Below are 24,037 nucleotides of genomic sequence, written 5' to 3'. Positions count from 1 at the left end.
TTTATATTTCTTCTAAGAAATTAGTATGTGAGTCCCTGAAAATCTGCTGTTGCCATTACGATTTCTGACATTAAATTTATTTGCTGAAACAGCCTGGAAAAGTATATTTGAACGGGTTGCAAGAGCATACTCAGGCAAGCTCACAGTTTGAACCAATATTCACAGTGATTTCTTGCTGAAATGCATCTCACATCTCTGAAAAATTTCATTTCCAAATACTGTTACAATTAGAGTGCAACAAAAGTTGAAGACTGTCCTTCTGTCTTAATGTAAGAAGATAGGGAACTCTATTAGCATCATGAACAATACCATAGCACATGTATAAAGTTACTTGCCCCCTCCAATTTCTTGGCCAGAGCCATTCTGAACCAATCAAATATACTCCAATACTGTACCTGCTGCCAGATCCATTCTCCCCACCCCAGAGTGACAAGTGCCAGTCTCCACACAGCACTGTGACCTAAGAGTCATCTCACTGGTGTCAGCAGGGATGTACTGAAGTAACTGAGAGGAGAATTCAGCCCCTGGAGTTTGAGCTGCAGCAGTGAGCCAGCTCTGACATCAGAAGAGACGCTTACCATGTTTGATTAGTGGGAGAAAGCAAAGTCCCCTGCCATACACGTTTTCATTTATGACTTCAACAAAATGCTTTTTAAGTCTTACAGTTAGGAGAGAATGAGGAAAGCTAAAAGCTTAGCAGTTAAAAAATGTGAAAGAAATAATGTGAAAAAGCAAGAAAGGGAAAACGTTTCTTACCACCAGCAGGATTAGCTGATCTGGATCCTTGATTATGAGGGCAGACCAAGGGACAGGCAAAAAGTGGATTAAAAGACAGCAAGACAATACAGCGTTCAGCATGCGGTTTGTGCTATACACAATACAGACAGATTTATTTACAAACATGTCACTCCTAAAGCCTCTGCAGAATGCAGTGAGTTAATGTGCAGATGCAACTAAATTTCCCAAGGTTGACCAACTTCTAAGCAAAATGTCAACCAACACCCAAGTTCTGCTCTAAACTGCACCCCAACCCAGTCTGTGAAATTACAACATGGTTATCCACTGTGGGCATGGAGAATCTGGTCCTGTGACCGACTCATTATATTTGAATTTGTAAATTATTCCATGCAACATTTGGTTTAAGGATAAAGATCACATCTGGTTGGGCTAGGCTGGAAACTCAGCAAACTAGACCAAGGCAGCAGGTTCAGACATGACCATCTGAAATCTTTATAAGGCATTCTATAGAAAAATTAGGTCCATAATCTTTGAAACCTTTAGAGAATAACTATTATTTAAATACTTCTGAGACTTGTCTCATTTGTTCTGACCATTTTTCACCAAACTAAGTTTATGGAAAAAAGGTGACTTCTGGCTTTGGTTAAGTTCTAAGTACAATACTGAAGAAATAAATTTACATTAGCATCCCAAAGCCCAAATATATCCTTATGACCTCAATGTAAAGATTTCCATTTGGCCCCATGCTCAATATACTATGTCTTTCTGCAGATGTCCCAGTCTAACACAAGGCTATAAACAGCTTTTTCAACCCTCCAGCATGACAGAGCAAAGCAATGAAAGAATGAACAGAGAAGGGCTTTCAAATAGGGGTACAAAGCAAGACAAGTCCTCAGAACAGACAGGTCCTTCACAAACCCAATCTCCTATTCTCAAGGCTGAAGGTCCTCATAACAGGGAGTTTCTCCCTTCCGTCAGTTCCTTTCTAAATCTGAGTGACAAAATTCTCCTCAGACACACATGACAAATATGCAGCAGCACCATATGTATGGCTCCTAGGAGAAAAGCATGCCTTGCCAGGAAGCCAGAGAGCGCAGATGTGTCATGTGAATCAAAGCAGAACCCTTTTTCCCATATCTACACAAAATAGGTAATGTCCTATTTTCAAATGATGCCAAACCCCATTAATTTTAGACAGCTCACGTGTTCACACATACAGAAATAGAGTCACATAAGCAGGAGAGGCTTGGCAGGGCAAGCAGTCAGCTACAGGCACAGGGGGGTGTCTCAGCAAGACACAGTGCCAGTTATTTAGAGCTACACATCACAGCGACACGAAATTCTGCTGCACAGCTGGTAAAAAAGGCCACAACTAATCACTGGGATTTAGGGCCCCGTTTGTCAGCAGGAGCACACACTGGCTAGGTGGGGATTCATTTTGTTACATGTCCAAAGTGAGCCAAATTCTCTGATGGTGATACTGCAATTCAAGAGAAACACATCAATAACTCTTGGTTCTGCTCCCCCAAGAATAAAGCAATTCTTACGCTGCGACTGGGAAACTACTTTAGCCCGGCTGCGGCCTCGGGTATCGGCAGGCGTGGAGGTGACACTGGTGGCACTGCCAGAGCTCTGCCTCCTGGTGCGAATCCGGCCTGGAGGAATGCAAAGACAATCACGCTGTTAACAAGTTTCTTACACAGGCAGCAGCAGCGTCTAACACTCTATACACACAATTAGCCAAGGTACAAAAGAAATTTACTGGGAGAGGCAACACCTTTTATTAGGCTGGCTGAGATGCAGGGGAGGGAGTGGTAACAGCCACAGCCCATAGTCCAAAACCTTCTTTGCTTTCTGTAATGCTATCAGCCAGTTTAATTAAAAAATATTACCTCTCTATAGCCTTTGCTCCTGTTCTATAGTAGCTTCTTTGCAAAGGATCAATAACAACAAATTTCAAGTCTCCTAAATGCAGCTTCCTGTATCAAATTATTACTTTCTGACAAGGTGATCACCCTTTCAGAGACAGGTGTGACAGATGCCCTCCCGAATTCCATCGCTGGGATTTCCACGTGGCTGTCTGGTGCTCTATATCCTGCTCCACCTGCACAGGCTGGCAGGCACTCCTGTGACAGTCTGTCAACACAGCCTGGCCACACTTTTATTTCAGGCTCATTGAACTTTCCCCGCTGTTTACAGGTCCCTCATATTTATCCAGAGATCAGTGCAACTTTACTTGTAATGGAGAGCCCTATTTAACATAACCAGTGTTGAGGAAAAGAGATTCTGTGTGCCTTCTCTTTATTTAAGCAGAGAATGGATATAAAGTCCCAAAGTGTTCTCAGTCCTTGTTCTGTCCTTTCCTCATGGAAAAGCCACCGAAATTTGAGCTAGGAAAGTTTACGGGGTCATCAGTTCATCCCCTTCCTGGGGTAGGGTTGTTTCCTACAGAATGCTCTTTCCAGTGCTCTGCTTCAATTATCTGTCTCTAGTTAATGGGAAAGAAATGATAATTAAGAGTAACACAAAGAAAGCCTCTATCAATACTTTTCAACACGTCAGTTCTTAGCCAAGACTGAAGTTGTTTTTTTCTCAGGACTCTGCCAGTGCTATCCTGCATCCAGAGGATGACTTCCAGCTTCAGGCACAATCATGAAAGGAAAAAACCCACAACAGGTAAGAGAAGTCTAAACAACTGCACCCACTGGTTACAGATACTTATCCACTGCCCTCTGTCTCCACCATAAGCACACAGAGATATGTGAACAGGGAAACACACAGACTTCCCACCCAGAAAAACCCACTTCACATAAGGCACACATGCAGGACACGACAATGGCAAGCAGCCCAGACAGAGCGATTGGGAGCTGTGTTCCTTCTCTGAGCTCTCAAAATATTCATAACATGGTCTGAAAGCTTCTGCTAGACCCAAAGTGACAAGGAGATGCCTAACTTTGAAAAGAAAGGGCAAATTTGTTTGCAAGGGAAAAAGCCTACAAGCCAGCTCTGCTTCAAACCTCTCCACCAGCACTTAGTTTTAAAACAGCTCAGTAGGCAAAGTACAGGTAAGTACATTCAAACAATTGTTTACAGACAAGACACGGAAGGAATCATCAGCAGAAAACTGGGAAAACACAAACAAAACTTTTTAACCACTGGCTCAAGTGAACAAGCTCTGAGCACATCCATGTGGGTCCAACAGTCACAGAACTGGCTGCTGAGGTCTTCTTTACCACAAGCAAGGCTGCAGATTCCTCTGCTCTAGGGCATTCTCGCCCCTTACAAAGGGTCAAGGTGATGCACTGCCAGAGGCAAGCTCTAGAGCTCTCTGCCAGCCAGATCTCACCCCAGGCAAGTTTGGCACAGCTCCACACAGGTGAGCAGAGCCACTCTGTCACTTGTTAATGAGATGGACCCAAAGCCCAACACAGGCTCCAAGGCAGGCACGGGGAAGGAGGCAGGCAGACATCACGCTCCTCTCAGAAGCCTCAAGGCTTCCCTTCATTTCTACCAGGAAGGCATCACAGTAAGACAAGAATTTAAACCTGACCATCTTAGGAAGCAGCAATGGAATTCATCTGCATCCCTCCAGAAGGCCAGTGGGAGGCCTTGGCACTGCAGGAAGTCCTAGGGGGAAATCAAGCTGAAATTCAACACTGCACACAGTAACAGGCAGTACTGGAAGACACATTTAGTGATGTACATGGGCCAAGAATGGGTGAGAAGGGACTGATGTCTCCTCCTATTACACAAAGGCCACTTAAGATGCTCAAAATTTTCTGGATTTTTCTGCATCTATGAAAGTTGGGGGTTTTTTCCCTTTCTTGAATCTTCATCAGCAGGTGACTAAGAAGGGGAAAACTGGGGTAAGATGTGTGACTTTTCCAACTTAAGAAATACAAAGTCTAAAATAGTACATAAAATGAAACTGAGATTAGCTTCTGAAACCATTTCTAGAGGCTTAAAAAATTAAACACAACTAACACAAACTTAATTAACATGTGATTATCAACATGACAGGAAGAGGAAAACTCAGCCCAATTTTGGGACCCCTGAGGGCAGGTAGACAGATTTCTACCAACTTCAGCAGTTTCTTTATGAATGAATGAATGCTCAGGAACAAAAATTCTGCTTCCTTTTGGACTGGTACACTTGCACACTGATTTAGGCCTATTGGGTGTCAGAGAGAACAGTGTGAGAGAAGAAGTTGCTCTTCCACAGTAAGAACAGAGTCCAAACACTGATAAAGATTTTCTCATCCTTTAAAAAATGCTGACAAGCATTTGAACTAACACTGCATTGGCCTTGCAAATGGATTTTTAATATATATTACACCAAGTACAACATTGCATATATAGCAGTCAATCCATACAACACAAATGTGGCTTCTGCATTCCCCCAGGAATTTCATTTGCAAACAAGAATCTGCACTCACATCCAAGAGTTATTTGCACATAGGACTATGTGTGTGGCTTTACCTCTATCATTCTAACCCAGACAGAAAAATTAATTTCAAGCAGGACTGGAAATATAATATCAAGTGAGCTATTTCGACTTTTTCTTGTTCTTAAATTCAAGCAAACACCTCCCCTCCCAAAACTTCTTTGCTTTCAAGTGGGTTTGTCTCCATATCTAGTTCAAACTACAGATGTAGCAATCCATATTTCACAACCATTATTTTTCTGCTGCTTTTAAAAGTATTTCTGCATCCTAAAAACAACAACAACAACACAGCAAAGGAACAGATAAAGACTGCCCCAACATGGTTTCCAAAAACCATGAAACTATTTCCATAAAAAAGCCCTTGATCTAAATTTGACATGTGACACACTGTTGTTGGTACAGAAAAGATTTTTAAAGACTCCATATAAATGTGTTGTGTTAAGAAATCATTTCTGGATTTTTAGGAGGTTTTGGTTTTACTTTTTAAAGTTACTGTCGTTTTTACAACAATGGTTCAGAATCAACCCTGAAATGTCTAACAAATGCCTAAACCTAGAAAGGTTGTTTTGGTTTTGGTTTTTTTCAGAAAAGGAACAAATTAAGGAAGATTCTATGAAAACATTTGAGCTTTACAAGAGGCTTCACCTGGCAGGCAGAGTCCTCTGGGTGGATACTGCAGCATCCCCACCCCCAGTGCACTGAACAGCCATAGGCTTTGTGACACTCAGTCTCATATCACACTGAAAAAAATGGTTTTCAAATAGTCTAGAAATGGTATTCAACAGCTTCACAACTCACTTTGATCAATTCCATGCCGTGAATAGGGACACCTACAATCACACAAGTTATACATGGATGCACTGGGACAATGATGGTCTCTCCAGGGATCATGTTAATGCATTTAGGTTACCCAGCACTGGGGTTTTTGCCCCACTTGGAGAAAAACATTCCTGAAAGAGCCTCTAGCCCTAACTGCACCACTGCTAAATAGCAAATGGACATGGGAGACACACAGAGATCAATTAAAAACATGCTGTATAGATAATATTTAAAGAACTTTTTACAACCCCCATCAGAATGGTTTCCATGCACATTTAGCACTTCTCCAACATTAGAAAGACCTGATTCTGCACAATGATTTACCCTGAAAGGCACTTGATCCCTATTGGAAATCATCAGGCTGGGCTGCCTCAGGGTTTTACGTGAGATCTCCCTCCAAAGCAGAGGGCTCAGTGAGCACTCAACTTTACCCTACACAAACAAACAAAGCCAAATCAACTCAGCAGGTGCAAAGGGATGGAGCAAGAAAAGCAAAAAACTTACGACCTGAGCAATTCCGTGTAAGGTACCGCTGTCAGTCAAGACTTTGAATCAAGCCTCACTCTTAAGGACAAGGGAGAACTTTAAGGCAGAGAAGAAAACAGGAATGGCAATTTCTTTAAACTTGTGTTACTCCCAAAGCCTTTGATAATGCACTCAAGGTGTCTACCTGAGCCTAAGTTATCTGAAAACTGTAACAAACCCCATTTTATTGCCTTTCTGGTGAATACTAAAAACGATTTAAAATTGTGCCACTGACCACAAACTGCTGATTTTGTTTTGAGCTGGCCTGTCGCAGGTCAAACCAGCATTTGTGCTTTCCCTTTTGGAGAAAGGCTTTGTCTGAAGGGTTTGACTTCATGCTTGCTTTGAAAAAAAGGTAATACAAATGCTCTGAACCATTCTAATTAATAAAAGCATTATGCAGCCTTTTAAAGTATTACTTTAAAAGCTGTTTCATGATAAAATAAGCAGAAACTTTTCTAAGGTTTCTTTTAGTCAGGTATAACAAACATGGCACAAGTGCCACCTTCCTAGCATTAGCTGGGAAGATCAAGACTGTAATTTATCTCTTTTGAGTTTTCTGTGGGTAAAACCCTAAGTGCAGTTCAAAAGATCCCCATACATGAGGGTCTGGGCAATCAAGGAATTCTGCACTGCATGAAGACCTGCACAAACCTCACTGGTACAGACTCACCTATCCTTTCCATAAGGAGGTGCATTTCTACAGCATTTGCCAATCGTTGGGATGTCACAACTTAAAACCAAAGGACTGATACTCGGCTCTTAGCTGGCATTCTTGCACTGGCATCACCTACTCTGTCTTGCTCCTTTTGTTTGAGCTGCCTGACTCCAAACCACGAGGAGAACCAAGGGCAAAGCAGAAGGGAACTGCCAAGTCCACACAATGCTGGCTCCCAGCTGAGGGGAATGAGCAGAATTTTACAATGTAGCTACAGAAAGCATGATGGGAACCAGACTGCAGATTTAATGTCAAGCTGAACCACACAAAATAACACAGGAATTTTCTCTTAAATTACTTACTGGTGACCTGGGCAAAAAACTCAAAACAAACCACAGGAGCACAACTGTAGATGACATTTCTGCTTTATGTCCTGTTTCCTTCTGTTTCCAGAGCAAGAGGATGTTTTTCTCTAGCCCCACCCTCTTAATTTTTACATTTATGTCAAGAGTACAAAGGTTTTTTTTCCCCCTGGAGTTCCTGACTCAATCTGCAAGATCACAGAGTTGGCAGAAGACCTTACTCAGTTTCATTATTCAGTGAAGGACACACTCAATCCTGAATAAAGGGTTTTTTGCCTCAACGACCTCAAAGGAAAAAGATGAAGAGTTTCAAACAGTGATTAAACTCATTCTTGAAGTATTGTGGCTATAGTGTACTGAGTTTTAATTCTCCCTGATCCTCCTCATCAAAAAAGAGAGAATCCTACAGCAAAAAGAAGGTATAAGACTTGGTATTTAAAACAGAGGGGATAGCAAACTCAAGTTTTGCAAGTTCATCTCAATCTTCCCTGCCCCAAGCAACTTGCTGGTTTCTATTACAGATTTTTACCAAATCCAATCTGCTCCTAATGTAACTGAATTGAAAACAGTAACAAAATAAACCCCCCACCCTTTTGCATCATGACACTAGAGTATTTAATAGACTAAAAATAGAAGTATTGCACAGGACAGCTGTTGTAACAGGCCTCTGCAAACATTATCACAGCCAGGGAGAGGACTGAAAGCTGGTATTTCATGTAAAACATTAAACCCTCAACATTTCAAACGTAGGACAAAAATAGATAGGTTTAAGAATTAAGACAAAAGAAAAGTGTCAACAACTTTAAAAAAATAAGAAGAAATAAGATCAGTTATTACAACAACTTGGAATTTTCATCTAACTCATGATTTAGAAATATTCAGGTCTCAGCTCAACTTCATATTCCTTATCACTGACAGAGTAGAAAGCACAAATACTTCCTGCTCAAGATGCAGAGGGGTCAGTTCATCTCTCAGTGAACACTAAGTACCATTTCCAAAAATGGTACAGACCTTCTCCTCCAAATAACAAATCAATGTGTCACTAATAGTAAGGAAAATAACACAGATGTCACAACAGCACAGTGGCACTTCTCAGACCACCACATCCAAATACAAGCAGCCATCAAAGATATGAGCACAGTCCCACAAGACAGTAATAGATCCCTTGAAAAGAGACTTGCACTGGGAAAAAAAGGCTTTGCTGGAGAGTGTGGTATCTCCATTCTGTGTAGAAAACATTTTTGTTTCCAACTCCTGTCTACCTCAGAAAAAGTGACTTCTCAGTAATCTTTTTTTGCTGAAGAAATAAGAAATAAAGAACAAGTTTTGACCATGAGCCAGAAAAACAGACTGGGATCCTTCCCAAACTAGCAGGCTCAGTGTTCTAGTATAAAAAGCCTTTCCTCCAACTGTCTTTGGTGTAAGCCATCTCACTCAGACAGTTAGCAACAAAAAGAGAGAGGTCAGGTTTAAAGAGGTTGACTAAATATTCCTTCCCTAGAGATCATTGTTTACTGTCCTCATTTTTCTGCCATGTGATCATCTCATTCAATTCTCTCACTGCCCAGTCTCTTCCCAAAAGCATTTGGCAGTCGTGACCTGAGCTTTGGATGGAAAAACACAGCAAACCTTTACACATCAAGGAGAAAAGAAATCACAAGCCTTATGTTGTTTGGGAGTTTTTTTGGTTTTTGTTGGGTTTTTTTTTAGTCTGTACACAGGTCACCTTCAACCAAAAGCAGTGCTTTAAATAGAGAAAAAACCCACATAACAACTTAGTGACCAGAGTCATAAAAGCAGACTGATGGTTTTTAGCAGGGAGGAGCTCAAAGAGAAAGTGAAGAATACCCCATGGCATCAAAATGAGCAGGACAACCATGCAACACTTCATGCAGGTCACCAGTGAACATGGATGAGAACCAGGTAACACTTTGAGAACAGAGACCAGGGAGGGTAGTACGACTGTGGACACACCTCAGTTACACAGAGACTGCTTACCCTCAGTTTTACTGGTAGTACCATCTTTAGGCAAATTAAAGAAAAGTAAGGACAGGGTTAATAGGGAAAAATCAGTAACATCAACAGAAGTGGGCACTATATATTAGCTAAATAAATATACAAAAAAAAATTAATACAATTAAAGAAATAAAAAAAGTTGGACCAAGCAGCAGATCAAACCTTGATGTATCAGAAGAAAACACTTGCAGGTTTTCCCTCCTGCAATAACCAACCTTTGCACAACTCCATTTTCATTGTTTGCCTCACCATTTCTCTCATGGGGATGTGCAGGTGATAAATGTCCAGACTAGCTAAAAAAGAAGCAGGATCCTTCAGGAGCAGCCATGTTTGCATCACTTAAGAGTGAATTTGCTACTTTTCTCCTAGAGCCTGGTTAAGAACAAGACTGACACTGGATTCAGTCTCTAAGCTTCAAGGACCAAGTCAGCTCTAAGCAGATATTTCCTCCCTCTTCATTCTTCCTCATGACATAAGACTGTTTGAAGTCAGTTTAGCCACTGAAGCCAGAGTGCAGCACAACTCAAAAGTGGCTGCATCTTTAAGCCCACCATCATATGATCAATTTCACATTCTGTAATTACACTTCCACTGCAATGTATCTGCATCTTGAACCAAGTAAGAGCAATTTAAATCAGAATAAGAATTCAACTTCTGAACTAAATACAACCAACACATCTAAGCCAAGGTAAAACACTCCAGATATGAAAGAAATCTGTCAACCTGTCTCAAAACTGAATCCATAAAAACCATCCCTATATAATTCACCACTTACTTTTTAACAGGTTAAAGAGCAAATGCCTTACATTAAAAGAAGAAACTCCTCAACCCTTCTCAGTGAAGATAAAGTACACAGCTTAAATCAAGAGCACAGACCCCTGAGTTTCTTCCCTGTTGTAAAGGTAGATGGATGACAAATCTGAGATTAGATTAGTGTGAAACCAGCAGAACGAGAAATGAGCTCAGATGATCAGCTCTGCTCAAACCGAGATGAAGCTCAGCAAATACAGTGTCAATCACTGCCTTGCATTTCCTCCTCTGTGACTCCTTTGATGGCAATTCCAGGAGAGAAAGATCCAATGCAAAGTTTATTTTAAGAAACCCTGAGACACCTGAAGGCGATACACAATGCTCTATGGAATAATGTGACATGCGGCTATAATCCAAAGAGCCAGCATAAGGAACAGATACTTATATCCTGTCTGATGACATGGCAAAGCCAACCTCCTCTCTGCTTCTCCATCTTTCTCCTTTGTGAAACAGAAAGGAAGCAAATTCAGCTAAGATGTAGTAATCAAAGCATAAAACAATGGAAAAGCAGTTTCAGGAAAGGAGGGAAGGAAAAGAAGGAAAAGAGACAGGAGAACATGTCAAAAGGAACTGAGTAGCATTGTCCTCAATCTGTGAGACGCAGATTATTACACAATTCAAAACTGTTGCTTCAAGTCAGTTCAGTTGTATTTTTTTTTTCCTTAATCCCAAAGGGCAAGAGATCACACACTGATCCTGGAGAGCTGGTAACTATCTCAGAGGTACGTTCTTCTAGTCAGAGTTTATTATTCCAATAAAACTGCGAGGCACTAAAGGAAGCTAACTGCAATTGTAGAACGCGTAGATTTACCTAGTGATGCGTATGACCCTGGGGGCAAGGCTGCAGCAGAACTGAAGGGGGTGGATGCTCCAGAAGACGTCACTTTTGACTTGGCACTAGCTGCTGCATTCACATCGACGTCACTGCGGGATCGCTGCAGAGATCCTGGTGTTGACACAGATTTTGTACTTACTGTAGATGCTGCAGATGGGAGTGGGAGATCCAGAATAAAGAAGATTAATTTTTTGAGCTGTGTGCTTCAAAGAGCCTGACAAGCAGTTTAAAGTACTATTTTTAACACTCCCTGCTGGCACTGAAATACCTCAACTAAGAATGCTTTATCAGGGCAATGTGGGCTTCCCCACATTGCCTGCAAAGATATTTAATCAATGCTGCCCTGACACTGCTTCTAAGAACTTTATCAAGTTGTAAAAGCTTAAATGATAAGATAAAAAGGCTGTCAGGCCAGTAAAAAGAAATTTCTAATGGAGTCTAGATGGGAAAGTTCAACCACATCACTGGCACGTGAGAGTTGCTGGCCAAAACAGACCTGCAGGTCCTTCAGTCCAGGTTCTAATAACTTCCTTCCCAACACCTCATCTTCTCATGAGGATCGTTGTTCCCATCACTTGTTGATGCTCACCCTCTTAAGCATGAAGCTTGACTACTCAGCTGCAAGCAAACATGCATTTGTGTGCACAGTCAAGTAGGTTACACAACAACATCTCCTTGAATCAAAGGTCTCAGTAGTTACAGACAAACCAGCCAGAACCCAACCTTGGTCAGGTGTAAAAGGCAACTTATCTCTTACCAACAAAGTTTTGTCAATTATATTCTGTATTAAAATGTATTATTTAGATTATTGTATGCATTTACTTAGGACAGAAAAGCTGTACCTAAATATTCCATCTGACAAGAAAAACATATTAGCAATGAGATGGAAATTAACACTGTAGGACTTGTGTGCAGACACCTCCAGTAAGTGCTGATACCACAGAGAATAAATAACAAAAATTGTAAAACTGAAGGCACTATCAGACTATGTAGGTGCATGTCTTAGCATCAGCAGCAATTTATTCAAGCTATTACAAAGCATACCTTGGCTACAGTTTTCATGACTTTTTAGGCTCCCCTTCAGGGGTAAGAAATTATTGATTTACTAACTTCTTTTAAAAGCATTATTTTATCAGCAGCTGATGCACAGAATATGGTGTAAAATCCAAAAGTAATTAAAATTTCGACATTCTGAGCTGCTGTTTTAGGGAGCAGTAAACAGTGATCAAAGCTGGTTTTTATGTATCACAATGTCACACTCCTCAGCAACACCTGAGGACATTTTTCAGCTCCTGTTCTCACCTCTTGATGTTGTACTTCCAGTAGGACTTCTTTTGGCAGACAGTGGACGGCTGGAAGTTAATACAAACACTTATTAAAACAAAACTTATATTTCAATCATCAAGAGCAGTATTCTGTTCCCTTAGTACACAATTAAGTTAATAGGAAATTATTTATAAGCAGGAATAAACCACCAAAGCTTGTTGTTTAAGAATACAGCACCACCATTAAATTATTTATAAAAGCATTAAGAAATTAGCACTCATATTATTTGTGCAAAAAGACATTTTTAAGAACACTTTTTGTAGATATAAAAAGTTACACCAGTAAGTTATAGATATTTTTCATACAGGTCTTACACTTAAATCCACACATTTGAAATCTAAGTTGACAGTATATTTGAGAGTAGATAAAATACATACATTCAACATAAGAGTTACATATTGACTCTGCAGTTACAACTCAAGTTTAATTTAGTAATTTCTTTTCTTTTATCTGGAAAGAGACAGATTTAAACCTCTAGGATTATTGCTAAAGGCAGAACTTCAATCTAAGCACTGTTTTAAGCACCTGAAAGGAGTAACTAGCAGTATCTGCTGAGCACAAATAGCTTCCTAGAAAATTATTTATGGAGTCAAGATAATGATTATATTTTAAAGCCAGCACAGGGTTTTGCTGTTCATACAACAGTATAGTGCTAGGTAAAAAATAAACAAACAAATAAATAAACAAATCTATTTTTGAGTAACCAAGTGTAGAGTCCAAATAATGACCAGATGAGACAAAGCAATGTGATGGCTCCCTTCAGTTTAATGGAGCTGTCTGTCAGCAGTTCAAATGGAGAGGCAGTGACACAGAAAGCCTTACTTGAGACTCTCCTGGGAGCTGGAGGAGGAGCGATCCGACTGTGGCAGGGACACGATGCTGTCAGAGTTCTTCAGATGGGACTGCAGGGCCTTCTGGTAGGAAGACTCCAAGGTGTGGTACAAATGCTCTGCCTCTCGGCTGAAGTGACTGTGGAAACCCCAGTAGCACCTGGAAATGAGACACAGCACTGTGAACACACCCTTGGCACACTTTAGGGGTCTGTGTCACAAAAGTGAGTCCTTGTCACTATACCCATCAGTGGGGCTAATGCCCAGCCATTTGCAAGCACCTACTGCCCTGACACATCTAAGACAAACAGCTTTTTCAACCATTGTGTTGCTCAAACAGCTGCCCAAAAGACAAACCAAATAAAAGAACCATTTGGTGCATTTGCTGTAAAACCAGGAGTAGCCAACAAAGCTGCATTAGGGAAGAAGCCCTCATCCCTCCAGCTGTCTCCTGCACATGGGAGACTGCAGGGCCACCAGACTGACACTAGTTTGGGACAGGGTATGCAGTAGCTGCTTCACAACCATGCCAAAGGCAGAACACACATGAATGGGCCTGATTCAGGAAAGTACCAGCTGCTGTTTTCTTCCTTAAGTGTAACCAACAGGTCTCCAAGAATGCTGCAGAGACACGTCTCTGTACTGAGCTGAGGCTGCTGCCTGTCTTTTTGAGAAAAAAAACAAAAAACAACAAACCAACAAGAAAAATGAAAGAGATGCTCACGTGCACTTCAAATCAGTGCCATGATGAAAATAAAAGAGCACTTTAAGATGAGGGAAGAATTCCTCTATGATCCAAACCTCCTGGCTGATGGCTAAACACCATTCACTCTTGAGGCACAAAGGAGATGAAGACTCTCAGTACTTTTCAAGGGGCAACTAATGGGCAGTTCAAGAGTAAGATCATTAGCTCAAATGAATCAAAAATTGTTTGTGTGTGACAGCCAGTCCTCAGAGAAGCCACATGCACTCTCACATCACAAGAAGAAAACAAATTTCTGTCTCACAATCAGCCACACTACTATTGAATAAACATGGGAAGAGAGAATTAAGCATGCTCTCTGAAGTCCCATGCCATTCTCCTTGCTGTCTATTCAGCTTAACTAGTCACCTGCTGTGAAGTCTCAGTGACTACTGTAATTTTCAGTGATGGACATGCTGCCTTTCAAAAGGATTTAAGCATCCTACTGTGAAACACCACTGCTTAAAACACAGCATTTAGATTAATAAACTTTATTATTCATTGTTTTTATGTTTTACACTATCCTCTTTCTGCAGAAAAAGGTTCCTGTAGTGCTCTGTTCAGAAAAGCAGGATCCTGGTACACAGCATACTACTGTAAGTATGATCATATTAATGGAAATGCGTAAGATTTTCAAAAGAATAAAATTAATTGCAAATATTAAAATTTCCTATAGACATACACAAAAATTTATCTTCACTGTCACAAAATACTACCTTAATTTAGGATCTCATTTAGCAGTGCACTAGCACAAGGGCTTTGATTTCAAGAGTAGCAAATAACAATAGAATAGGCTACTTCAGTGGGATGGGACGTATAAGAGACATCTAGACCAGCTGCCTGACCAATTCAGAGCTGACCAAAAGTTCAAGTCTGTTGTTAGGGACATTGTCCAAGTGCCCCTGAAACAGGTTTCTGTAGGAACCCTGTTTTCCCCTCTCTTGGCAGAGAAATGTTTCCTGATGTGCAGCCAGAACTTCCCCTGTCAGAGTTTCAAAGCATTCCCACCTGTCTATCATCAGATCACAGGAAGAAAGCATCAGCACCTCCCTCTCTGTTTCCCCTCCTCAGAGAACTGTACAGAATGGTCACTCCTCAGTCTCTCTTTTTCCACCAACTGGGAAGTCAGGAGAATCTATCTTGACTGGATTCTTGTCTCAACCATGCAGTATCACTGACTCACAAAACAGGGGCAAAGAAGGGGAGGAAGAAGAGACACCAACAACAGCTTCCACTTACTTTCTTGCCTCTATCCTGGCTTCAGAGTCTGCATCATGAATTCCCTTCTTTATTGTTTCAGCCAACACTGATATGTGTCTGAAATAAGAAAGAAAATATTATCCAGAAGTTCAGAAAGATGTGCCACACTTATAAAAAAATTACTAATTTGATTTTGCCTTGGTTTCTGAGAACTAACAGTTCACCACATCCTTTCATTTCCATCAAGGATCTTTTGTGCCCTTTATTTATTTATTCTTACAAGTCAGTTTTATTTCATCCACACTGCTGTCTAGGAAACAGCAAGCAGCATCCCTCATAGACCTTTAGTTAGCTATCCAAACTGCCTGGATTCTGGAACAGTCTCCTAAGCCCTAAACAGCCTTGTGCAGTCTAGGGCTAGAGGAATTGTGTCCAAGTCTCTCCTTGCACCATTACTTCAACTGGTCACTAGTTTAAAGTAATGTAGAAGTCTCAGAAGGTCCTAATGAGACATGCAGCAGACTTCACCTCATCATCTCACTTCAGGGTGCAAAAGGAAAAAAAAAAATTAAACAAAAGTTACTGAGTTCAGGGATTTGCTCAGCCAGGTTATCCAAGGCTGGCATAGGAGACATACTCACCAAACTCTGACAGAACTACAGAATAAACAGTGTATGTGCATACGTGCTTCTTTTGGTGGCAAAAACATCTCTACTACAGCTACCTAATATGATCTTCTTTCCTAAATGATCCTTTCTAAATGACCCAGGAAATTATCTCCTTCTCTCCAGATAAGCAGGAGAGAACAAACCCACTTCCATTCAGAACTTACCTTTCTAAGGAGTGTGTTTGCCACTCCTGCAACAGCAAGTCTAAAAATTCAAAGCAGCGCCTGAGAGGAGAGAGAAGAAAGAGAATAAATGTTGAGTTTAAGTTAATTGGGGCACACTGGCTTTGCCATACCTGACTGTGAACAACAGCCATGTTTGCTTAGGAAGCGTTTTGGGACATCAAAATTCAGTGCTGACCTCAATAAAAATATCAACAGCTCTAAAAAAACCATTAATAAACAGTCAGAAGTATTAATTGGAGGCAGCTTGCTATAGAGAACATAAAACAATCCTGGAAGCTTTGTTTTTCATCAAACAAGATACATGCCCAGCAGATTGACACTGATACTCTATACCTGTTAGTCCAGGCTTCACACAGAAACCTCACAGCTAGCCTCATCTGGGGACAGACCTTTCCAACTTTAATCTCCCTGCCTCACTTCACGAATCTTGAGGCACAAGCGTGCTGAAATGTGTTCAAGGTTTGTCACAAATGCAGCAACCACAAAGCCCTTCCTTTTGCCTAACTCAAGGAGAGCCAGTCAAAGCACATGCAGGAGACAAGAGTCTCCCAGAGAGGTAGTGGACTGAAGCACGTAGATTCCAAGGGCAGAAAGGATCATTAGACCATTCAGTCCAACTTCCCTTCCAGATGATGCCTTCATGTAAGACTGATTTACTGGCTCAAAGACAACAAGTCACTGTAACAGCCAGCAGTGGGGAATAGGGACGTGTCTGTAAAAATGCCAAAATAATATGCTGTTATAACAACATGTAAGGGCAACAATTAGTTTAAAAAACATTTCTCCTTGTGAGAAAATGCCTTTTCCTCTCTGCAGTGACACAGCCTATGCAGGATAGCTGACTTTGAATTTGAACTCAAATCACGGAGAAGAATGAGATTCATGTTATATTAAGTGAGTGTGTTTTCAAGCCTTTCAAAAATAACAATAAATACATTCACATTTTCAGAAAGCATCTATTTACAAGTACACCAGTAAATGCAAACTAAGTTCTCACCTTCTAACTGCAACAGACTTGGAGGTACAATTACTGGTTATGATGGGTATTAACCGAGGGATGTGCGTGTGCTGGAAGTAAAAAAACAAGATCAGGAAGAAATATTTACACAACAATTCCATAGAATGAAAGACCATCTCCTTTGGCCACCTGAGCTCAGTACTCAGATCCTTATTGTTGCTCAATACTTAAAAACAGAACTGCTAGATAAAGGAACACTAACAGATATAGGCAGATTTTTAATATAAAATTATTTTACAATTTATCAGCTAAAATACCTTTAACAAATACTTGATTTTCTTCTATAATGACACTTTCTAGTGAATCAAGTAGCTGAAGTCACTGCAGGAGGAGCTGAACTGCTAATGGTGACAATTTTAGAGACTTTAGGCAACCTACAGCTCACCCAATGAATCACTAAGCAGAAGTCACCACTGTGAACTAACAGTTTTGAGAAACATGGACTGTCTGTGAGGTATTTTAGAGCATAATTAAGAGGATGAGTCTGTGCTGCAAGACTGGTCTAAAACCCTTTCAAAGAAAAATGTTTGCTCAGCTCTTAGAGAGATGAAAATATCTTGCCCTGCAAAAAGAAACATTTCCTTTACTATTTTAGCAGAGCTTAACAAGCATCATCTGCACAAGGCTGCAGAACATCTGAGACAGCCAAGCCCAGCACTATCAGAAAAGTAGATTAGGCATTAATCTTATTTTTATTGCAGCAGCATTCATATTTCATCAGAAACACTGCAGTATTCAGAAATTATAACTCTTTTGATGTATACTTACTCGAATGATTAATCTAACTGCTACAACACCAGAAGTGGCCATGACTTTGGCACTATTTGGAATTAGATTAAAAATTGTTGGCATGATGGCTTCTGCCCCATGGTCAAACTTGTTTCCCAGAACTGATGACAAATGTCTGAAAAACAGAATGAAGTCATGGTGGTAAGTGAGTTGAAGATAAAGCGAGTCAGACTTGTACAGAACATGTGACATAAGCACATCTGACATCTCAATCTTTGCAACTGTCATCTCCTCTCCAACTCCAAAGGACAGATAACACCATGTTTCAAAAAACAGTTCCTTTCCTTTCATTCCAAACTTGTGTCCTATATTCATCTGAACCCTGAGGAACAGTAAGGTCAGCATAAAATAATGTAACTAGCACAGCAAAAAATTTATTTATCAAACAAATGGGATCAAGGTGATGGAATATTTTTTGTTAGTTTATATTACAACTTCTCTGAAAGTCCCTATTTTAAAGAAAAAAAATCATAAACACTGAAGCACACTTTTTCTTTAAGTACTTCACAAAGGACAGGCCATGAGAAATAAAATCTAGCTCAATCCAAACCAGAAGAAAACAAACATTTCCAGCTTTATTGCTTAATGCTTCCCTACTTGTGCATGAAGGCATGGCTTGCTCATTCATTCTGTGCATCCCACATCAGCAATGTTTAGTACTCAGGAACACAGCTTGGCAGAATTACAATTAGTGGCCCACATGATGGGGTTTGAAACACATGCAGACAAATCATGTTCTAGCTTTAAGTATGTAGCACCAGCAGCACAAGCAGCATCCTAATTGTGTTTTAACCAGTGCCTATTCCTTTTCTTCCACATCACATTTCAAACACACATGGAAAATAAACTCACCCCAAGGTGATACAAGCCTCTCGTACGACTTGAGAGCGCAGGTCTTTAGCAGATAATTTAAATGCTCCGTCCAAAAGCCTTAAGTGTTGGAAGAAGTTATCATATTCTGCAGCTCCAGCCAAAAGTAAGGAGCGGATCTTTTTCAACTGTTAAGAGTATAAAAGACATCAGTGACTATTAATGAGCAGCAAATAAAAGGACAGTTCAAGATCAATACCTGGTTCCAGACTTCTTGTGCAATTATTCATCAACATGTATTGAGGAAGTTGATTCTTGATGTCCAAGTAATTTTATTATTTCCTATCTTATATTCAAGCCATGGTTAGTTAACACACGAAGTACAATAAGCTAAACATCCTTGCTAACTTACAGAAATCCAGAAGTGGTGCATACAGCCACTCAAATTGTACAGTTAATAACCAAACAATATTTCTTTAAACTAAAAGGTATCTTAAACATTCCACTTTGTTCCCCTATTTACAGCAGCTTCTAATGTTTAGGCAATCTCACAGCTGACTCTTGTGTTAAAAAGATGCCTAGACTTAAAGGGCATGGCTCACACTCAGGCCTGGGCAATAATGACTTATACCCAGAATGTGGCCACTGACTTCATCAAAACAGTTATCTGGCTCTAGCAGAAGTGGAACCTTGAGCCCATCAAAATGGGAAATTTCCTATTAATATTACAGGGACCACCATCTCATCCTACAGACAACCCTCTGACACCTTCACAGGCCCTCCCATGCACCAGGGCTTTTGCACATGGGCTCAAGTTCACCTCCCTGATACTCAGTACAGAAATAAAACTAAACAGAAGGAAGCTGAATCAGCCCAGTCTGCCACTCAAATCTGTAACACAGGGTTTGACAGACATGGCAAAGCTGCTACACCAGTGATGAAAGTCTACTGTGTAGACAAGACTGTGCATCTATTTGTATCATGAAAACACAGCTCACCTCAGTTAGTAGTCTTGACATGCATATAACATCCCATTTTCCACTTCCACACTTCCCACAGTCATATTTATTTATTCAAGACCTATCCTGAATTATTTTACACCTCCCTTTTGCAGAAGTATAAATAAGTTCTCTGTAAGCAAAGTAATTTTCTGCCTTATCATGTAAGTTTTAAGATATTCTGACTAAGACTTGGCATTTTGATTTTAGCACCTGCCAGCAAATTTCTAGCTTTGAACCTGGATTTGCTGCACAACTTCCAGCTCTACCTGATGCTGTCTCAACAGAGTCTAGTATACCAAATAGCAATTTCCCTCACAAATGTGGCTTAAACTCAGTCTCACAAGGAAACGTTTCTCTCAAGTTTGGGGGAACATAACAGGTGCTCACCACTAAAACTACATTCCAGCCTTAGTCTGAGGTTTTCTCAGCACCCTTAGTGGGATCAAGCTCAGTGTAGAAAAAGCTTCTATTAATAGAGATGCTATCTAAATTCACTACTTACCGCAGAAACTCTCTGTTCCCAGTCATGTTTATCATCTGATAGGATCTCTCTGATCTTGTTTATGGATTCCTCAAGATCCCGGCTGGAATAAATCTACAGATTGAAATACAGAGTAGCACTGTAATGCAGGATTTACTCCTTAAAATCAGATCACTTCCCAACTACATTCTTATATCCTTTGCACCTCAATGCTTAAACATCATGTGCTAGTCTTGGACACAACTGGCTTTGCACAATGCACAGAATTTACACCCACTGCCTGCAACCAAAATTTTAGAAATTATCACAAGATGATTAAAGGATCACGTTGCATTATTTTACCATAGTTTTAGTTCAGCAGCATTCCTGCAGCTATTAGTGGCTATATTAGTCAAAACCGACAGAAGATCGTGAGTGGACACATGTGCTGTTCAGCTCTCCCAAATATAAAGCTCCAGTGAAGGAGAGGGGATACGTGATGCATCTCAGCTATCCAGTTAAATCAGGAAATGTGCATAGCCCAGTTGTCACACTCACAACAGCAGTGATCCCTGAGACACAAGTCACCTTTACTGCTTTCAGTGCCCAGAGGGTTTCACATAAACTACTAGCACACCCCACCATTTAAAACTTGCCTCCCTTCAACTTCTAACCCGCTTCCCCCTTAAAGATTTGCCAACATCACAATGAAGCACAATCTGCCAGTGATAAGCATGAGATCCTATATCCACCTTCTGCTTTTTAGTACAACGTGGTTTAACAGGTAACTGTACTTACCTGAACTGTTGGGACATCTTCAAATGCCTTAATGAAGTCTTCTTCATCCACAGCACCTGCTCCCTCTTTGGCTGCTGACACACAAATGAAAAAGCCTTTTCAATCTTGTTATCAACAACAGAATCAATTAAGAAACCACCAGCTATCAAGGCACTTAATCAGGAGAAAGTTCACTACCCTTGCAGCCTGGGAGTGCTGCAGATGTAATGAAAGCAGAGGCAGGGAAATTCAATGCCAGGCACTGGCGAGACACTCATGGAATCCTTCAACTCACAGGCACACAGGGCACATTAGGGAAGTCATTACAGTAGTCTTTTAACAGTTAGGGGACACAGTCTGAAAGATGAAAGGGAATACTTACTTTAATTATATGGAAGACTTTATTTTAAAGGATTTAATCCCATCTATAATAGATGAAGGTGGAGATCTGACAGGTGCACAAACAGACGAACGATAAGGAAGATAAACAGTCTCTGGAATACTAATCAGATTAGAGACTGCCTGATACAGGGAACTTTCTCCCTTTCCCTAGGACTCATATAGAATTAGAGCTACACGTAGAGTTAGTGCTGACATTCAGAATGACTGATCAGTATTCTTTTTGCACCTTCATTACCAGAAATGCCCAAAGGTCTTAAAAAAAAAGCCAGTGTGTCAGGTTTAGACTGCAAGGGCTGAAGTGTGGCTATACAGCTTGTGTAGTTTTAAGCAGCCTCAGTTCAGATAGAGTTGGAACTACAAAGGCAAAAATCTACACACTGGAGCACCAACTGATTTACTCATAGCCCTCAGTGCACAACTATGCAGGTGCAACCTCTCACAAAATGCAAAATAAATTATGGGGATGTGGGGATTGCTTGGAGATTCATCCTACCAGACTCTGGTCGTGGCATGCAGAGAACACACACATAGTGACTGCATAGGGGAAAATTTGTTACTGGATTCTGGGGGCCAGTCTGGAAGTGCTTGCAAGAAGCTCAATATGAACACTGTAAAACCTCCACAGGCACATCAATTTATACAGGCTATTGGCTTACTTGAAGACTTGGAGCCCAGGGCTGCAGAGCCAAGTCTGCGGGTAGTGCCCATCCCAACTCTGCGTGAGTTTGCAGGGGCCTTTGAAGATGTCGAGGAGCTGGCTGAGGAAGGTCTGTTCCCATCCACGGAGTCTTCATCATCAAAAATTTTATCTGCCAAAAAACCCACACTCAGCTGTAAGACCAATGAAGCAAAGGGGTGTCCCCAGGAACATGCCTGTGTTACGGCAAACATGCTACATTTTCCAGCCTGCTCTGCCAGCTCCCATCTCATGCTAAAATCCAGTTAGTCATGGAATACCACCAGCTCACTGAACCCAATCCTTCACTATTGCAGCCACTGTGTTATAAACCCTTACAATGAATGCATTCAGATGAAAAGAATGAACTTCAAATCTGCAGCAGAAAGATGCAAGCCCCAGATAATACTTGGGGTGTTGACAGTCGAAACTAAGACCACAAGCAAATCCAAGATCCAGCAGCAACTGCCTGCACCAGACCAAGGATAAACAGTCACCCAGGAAAGTTCACATGGCAACACCCATGTTGTTGATGAACCACAGACCATAAATCACAGACCCATCTGGAGCTACAAATCCTCTTTAACTCTTTAAATTAACACCAGAGATTCCTTACAAGGAAATACAAAAAGTTTTCTCAAATTCATAAAAACATAATTATAAGGTGCATTAAACCTTACAGAACCTTCTGTGTACATCCAACTTCAGCCTCTACCACCAAATGTGAACATAAATTAACTAAAAATTAATTACAGCCACTTTGATTCTCAGTCAAGGTTACTTCAATTCCAAAGGACTGCTTATGTTGCAGTTTTACACAGATTAGCTAATTCACTTGAAAAAACAGCCTTAGGTTGAAAGGTGACAAAGCAGTTGGGCAGCTGATACAGATGGAACACGTAATTATTGAGGCCAGAAAGCCAGCTCAGCCCCCATCACTCAGCTTCTCCACAGGAACACTTCATTCAAGATCTGAGATCAGCCTCATGCCTGTCCCTCTCCAGCAGCCCAAGGCACACACTCACTCTCCACCAGATGAGGAACATTTCCTTCACAATTTTCGCTTGGCAAAAAGTCAAGCAGGTGCTTTAATCCATCCCTGCTCAGGAAAGCATCTGGGAGCATCTAGTAACAAATACAGGCTCCTAGTGAGACACTAATGAGTGAAATTTAATACAGGCTGAGCTTTCTGAAAGTAAAAAAGTAACTTGATAACAGTATAGGCATATTCTTGAGGAGGCAAAAGAACAGGAAGAAAAGCCTGTTTTGTTCTCAGCTCAACCACCTTCAGTCTTCTCTGCCCTAAGTGCCACTGGCTTATTAGCAGCTGGACACAGAAGAACTATCACAGATCATCCAAAAACCTACACACCCCATTTTTGATATGCAGCAGTGCACACGAAGCCATAACCCAACCACAACTCAGTACTGACACAGCAGGTACACAAAAGCATCCAAAAAGTGAAAAAAGGTGGACAAGGACATCTCTTCATTTTGATGTTTAAGAATGTCTTGAAATATGGGAAAGGGCTAGAGGAAAAAAGCAACTCTAAAGGAAAGGGATAAAATAATAACTGGTACTGTTGTTCAGGAAAAAGCAAACAAGGCAAAAGTGAACAGAAGAACTTTTACTTAGATAAATTTCAGGTCACACAGCTGAAGAGAATATAAACCACAATTAGGATGTGGGCTGTCTCTTTAACACGGTGCCTGAAGGCAGCCATGGAGACCGCGCTATCTCCCGACTGACACCAGTCTTGTTCTGACATATGTAATTCAAAACTAATTTGAAAAGAGCTCAGGGAACAATCATGAGAATGATTAAAGGATTAGAAAATATGTTTTTAATTCAATTAAATGAAAATTCTCTGCAAGAGATTGTTTAGTCTAGCCAGATTCCTAATAAGTTGCTTGATTATATTCTGTTAACACAGCTACTGAAGATTT

The 24,037-nt window shown here is 40.7% G+C and overlaps 1 protein-coding gene across 40 annotated transcripts in view; it reads right to left on the bottom strand.

Moving 5' to 3' along the window:
* Positions 1-24,037, bottom strand: part of CLASP1 (cytoplasmic linker associated protein 1) — a 176,195-nt gene that overhangs the window by 68,230 nt on the left and 83,928 nt on the right. For 20 of the 40 annotated variants that reach the window (XM_038143229.1, XM_038143228.1, XM_038143230.1 and 17 more), the window contains 14 exons: positions 22,071-22,223; positions 21,034-21,107; positions 20,278-20,370; positions 18,817-18,962; positions 17,944-18,079; positions 17,155-17,225; positions 16,137-16,196; positions 15,344-15,421; positions 13,355-13,522; positions 12,509-12,558; positions 11,183-11,353; positions 9,544-9,567; positions 2,286-2,393; positions 757-783 (listed from right to left, as the gene is read on the bottom strand). In XM_038143229.1, coding sequence (XP_037999157.1) covers positions 757-783; positions 2,286-2,393; positions 9,544-9,567; positions 11,183-11,353; positions 12,509-12,558; positions 13,355-13,522; positions 15,344-15,421; positions 16,137-16,196; positions 17,155-17,225; positions 17,944-18,079; positions 18,817-18,962; positions 20,278-20,370; positions 21,034-21,107; positions 22,071-22,223 — 1,359 coding nt within the window. The remainder of the gene's footprint in view (positions 1-756; positions 784-2,285; positions 2,394-9,543; positions 9,568-11,182; positions 11,354-12,508; positions 12,559-13,354; positions 13,523-15,343; positions 15,422-16,136; positions 16,197-17,154; positions 17,226-17,943; positions 18,080-18,816; positions 18,963-20,277; positions 20,371-21,033; positions 21,108-22,070; positions 22,224-24,037) is intronic. The other 20 variants (XM_038143236.1, XM_038143270.1, XM_038143269.1 and 17 more) reach the window with 7 other exon arrangements.

This window comes from Motacilla alba, chromosome 7 (assembly GCF_015832195.1).
Source record: "Motacilla alba alba isolate MOTALB_02 chromosome 7, Motacilla_alba_V1.0_pri, whole genome shotgun sequence".
In the NCBI taxonomy this organism is placed as follows: domain Eukaryota; kingdom Metazoa; phylum Chordata; class Aves; order Passeriformes; family Motacillidae; genus Motacilla; species Motacilla alba.
This window is presented reverse-complemented; position numbering and strand designations above follow the sequence as displayed.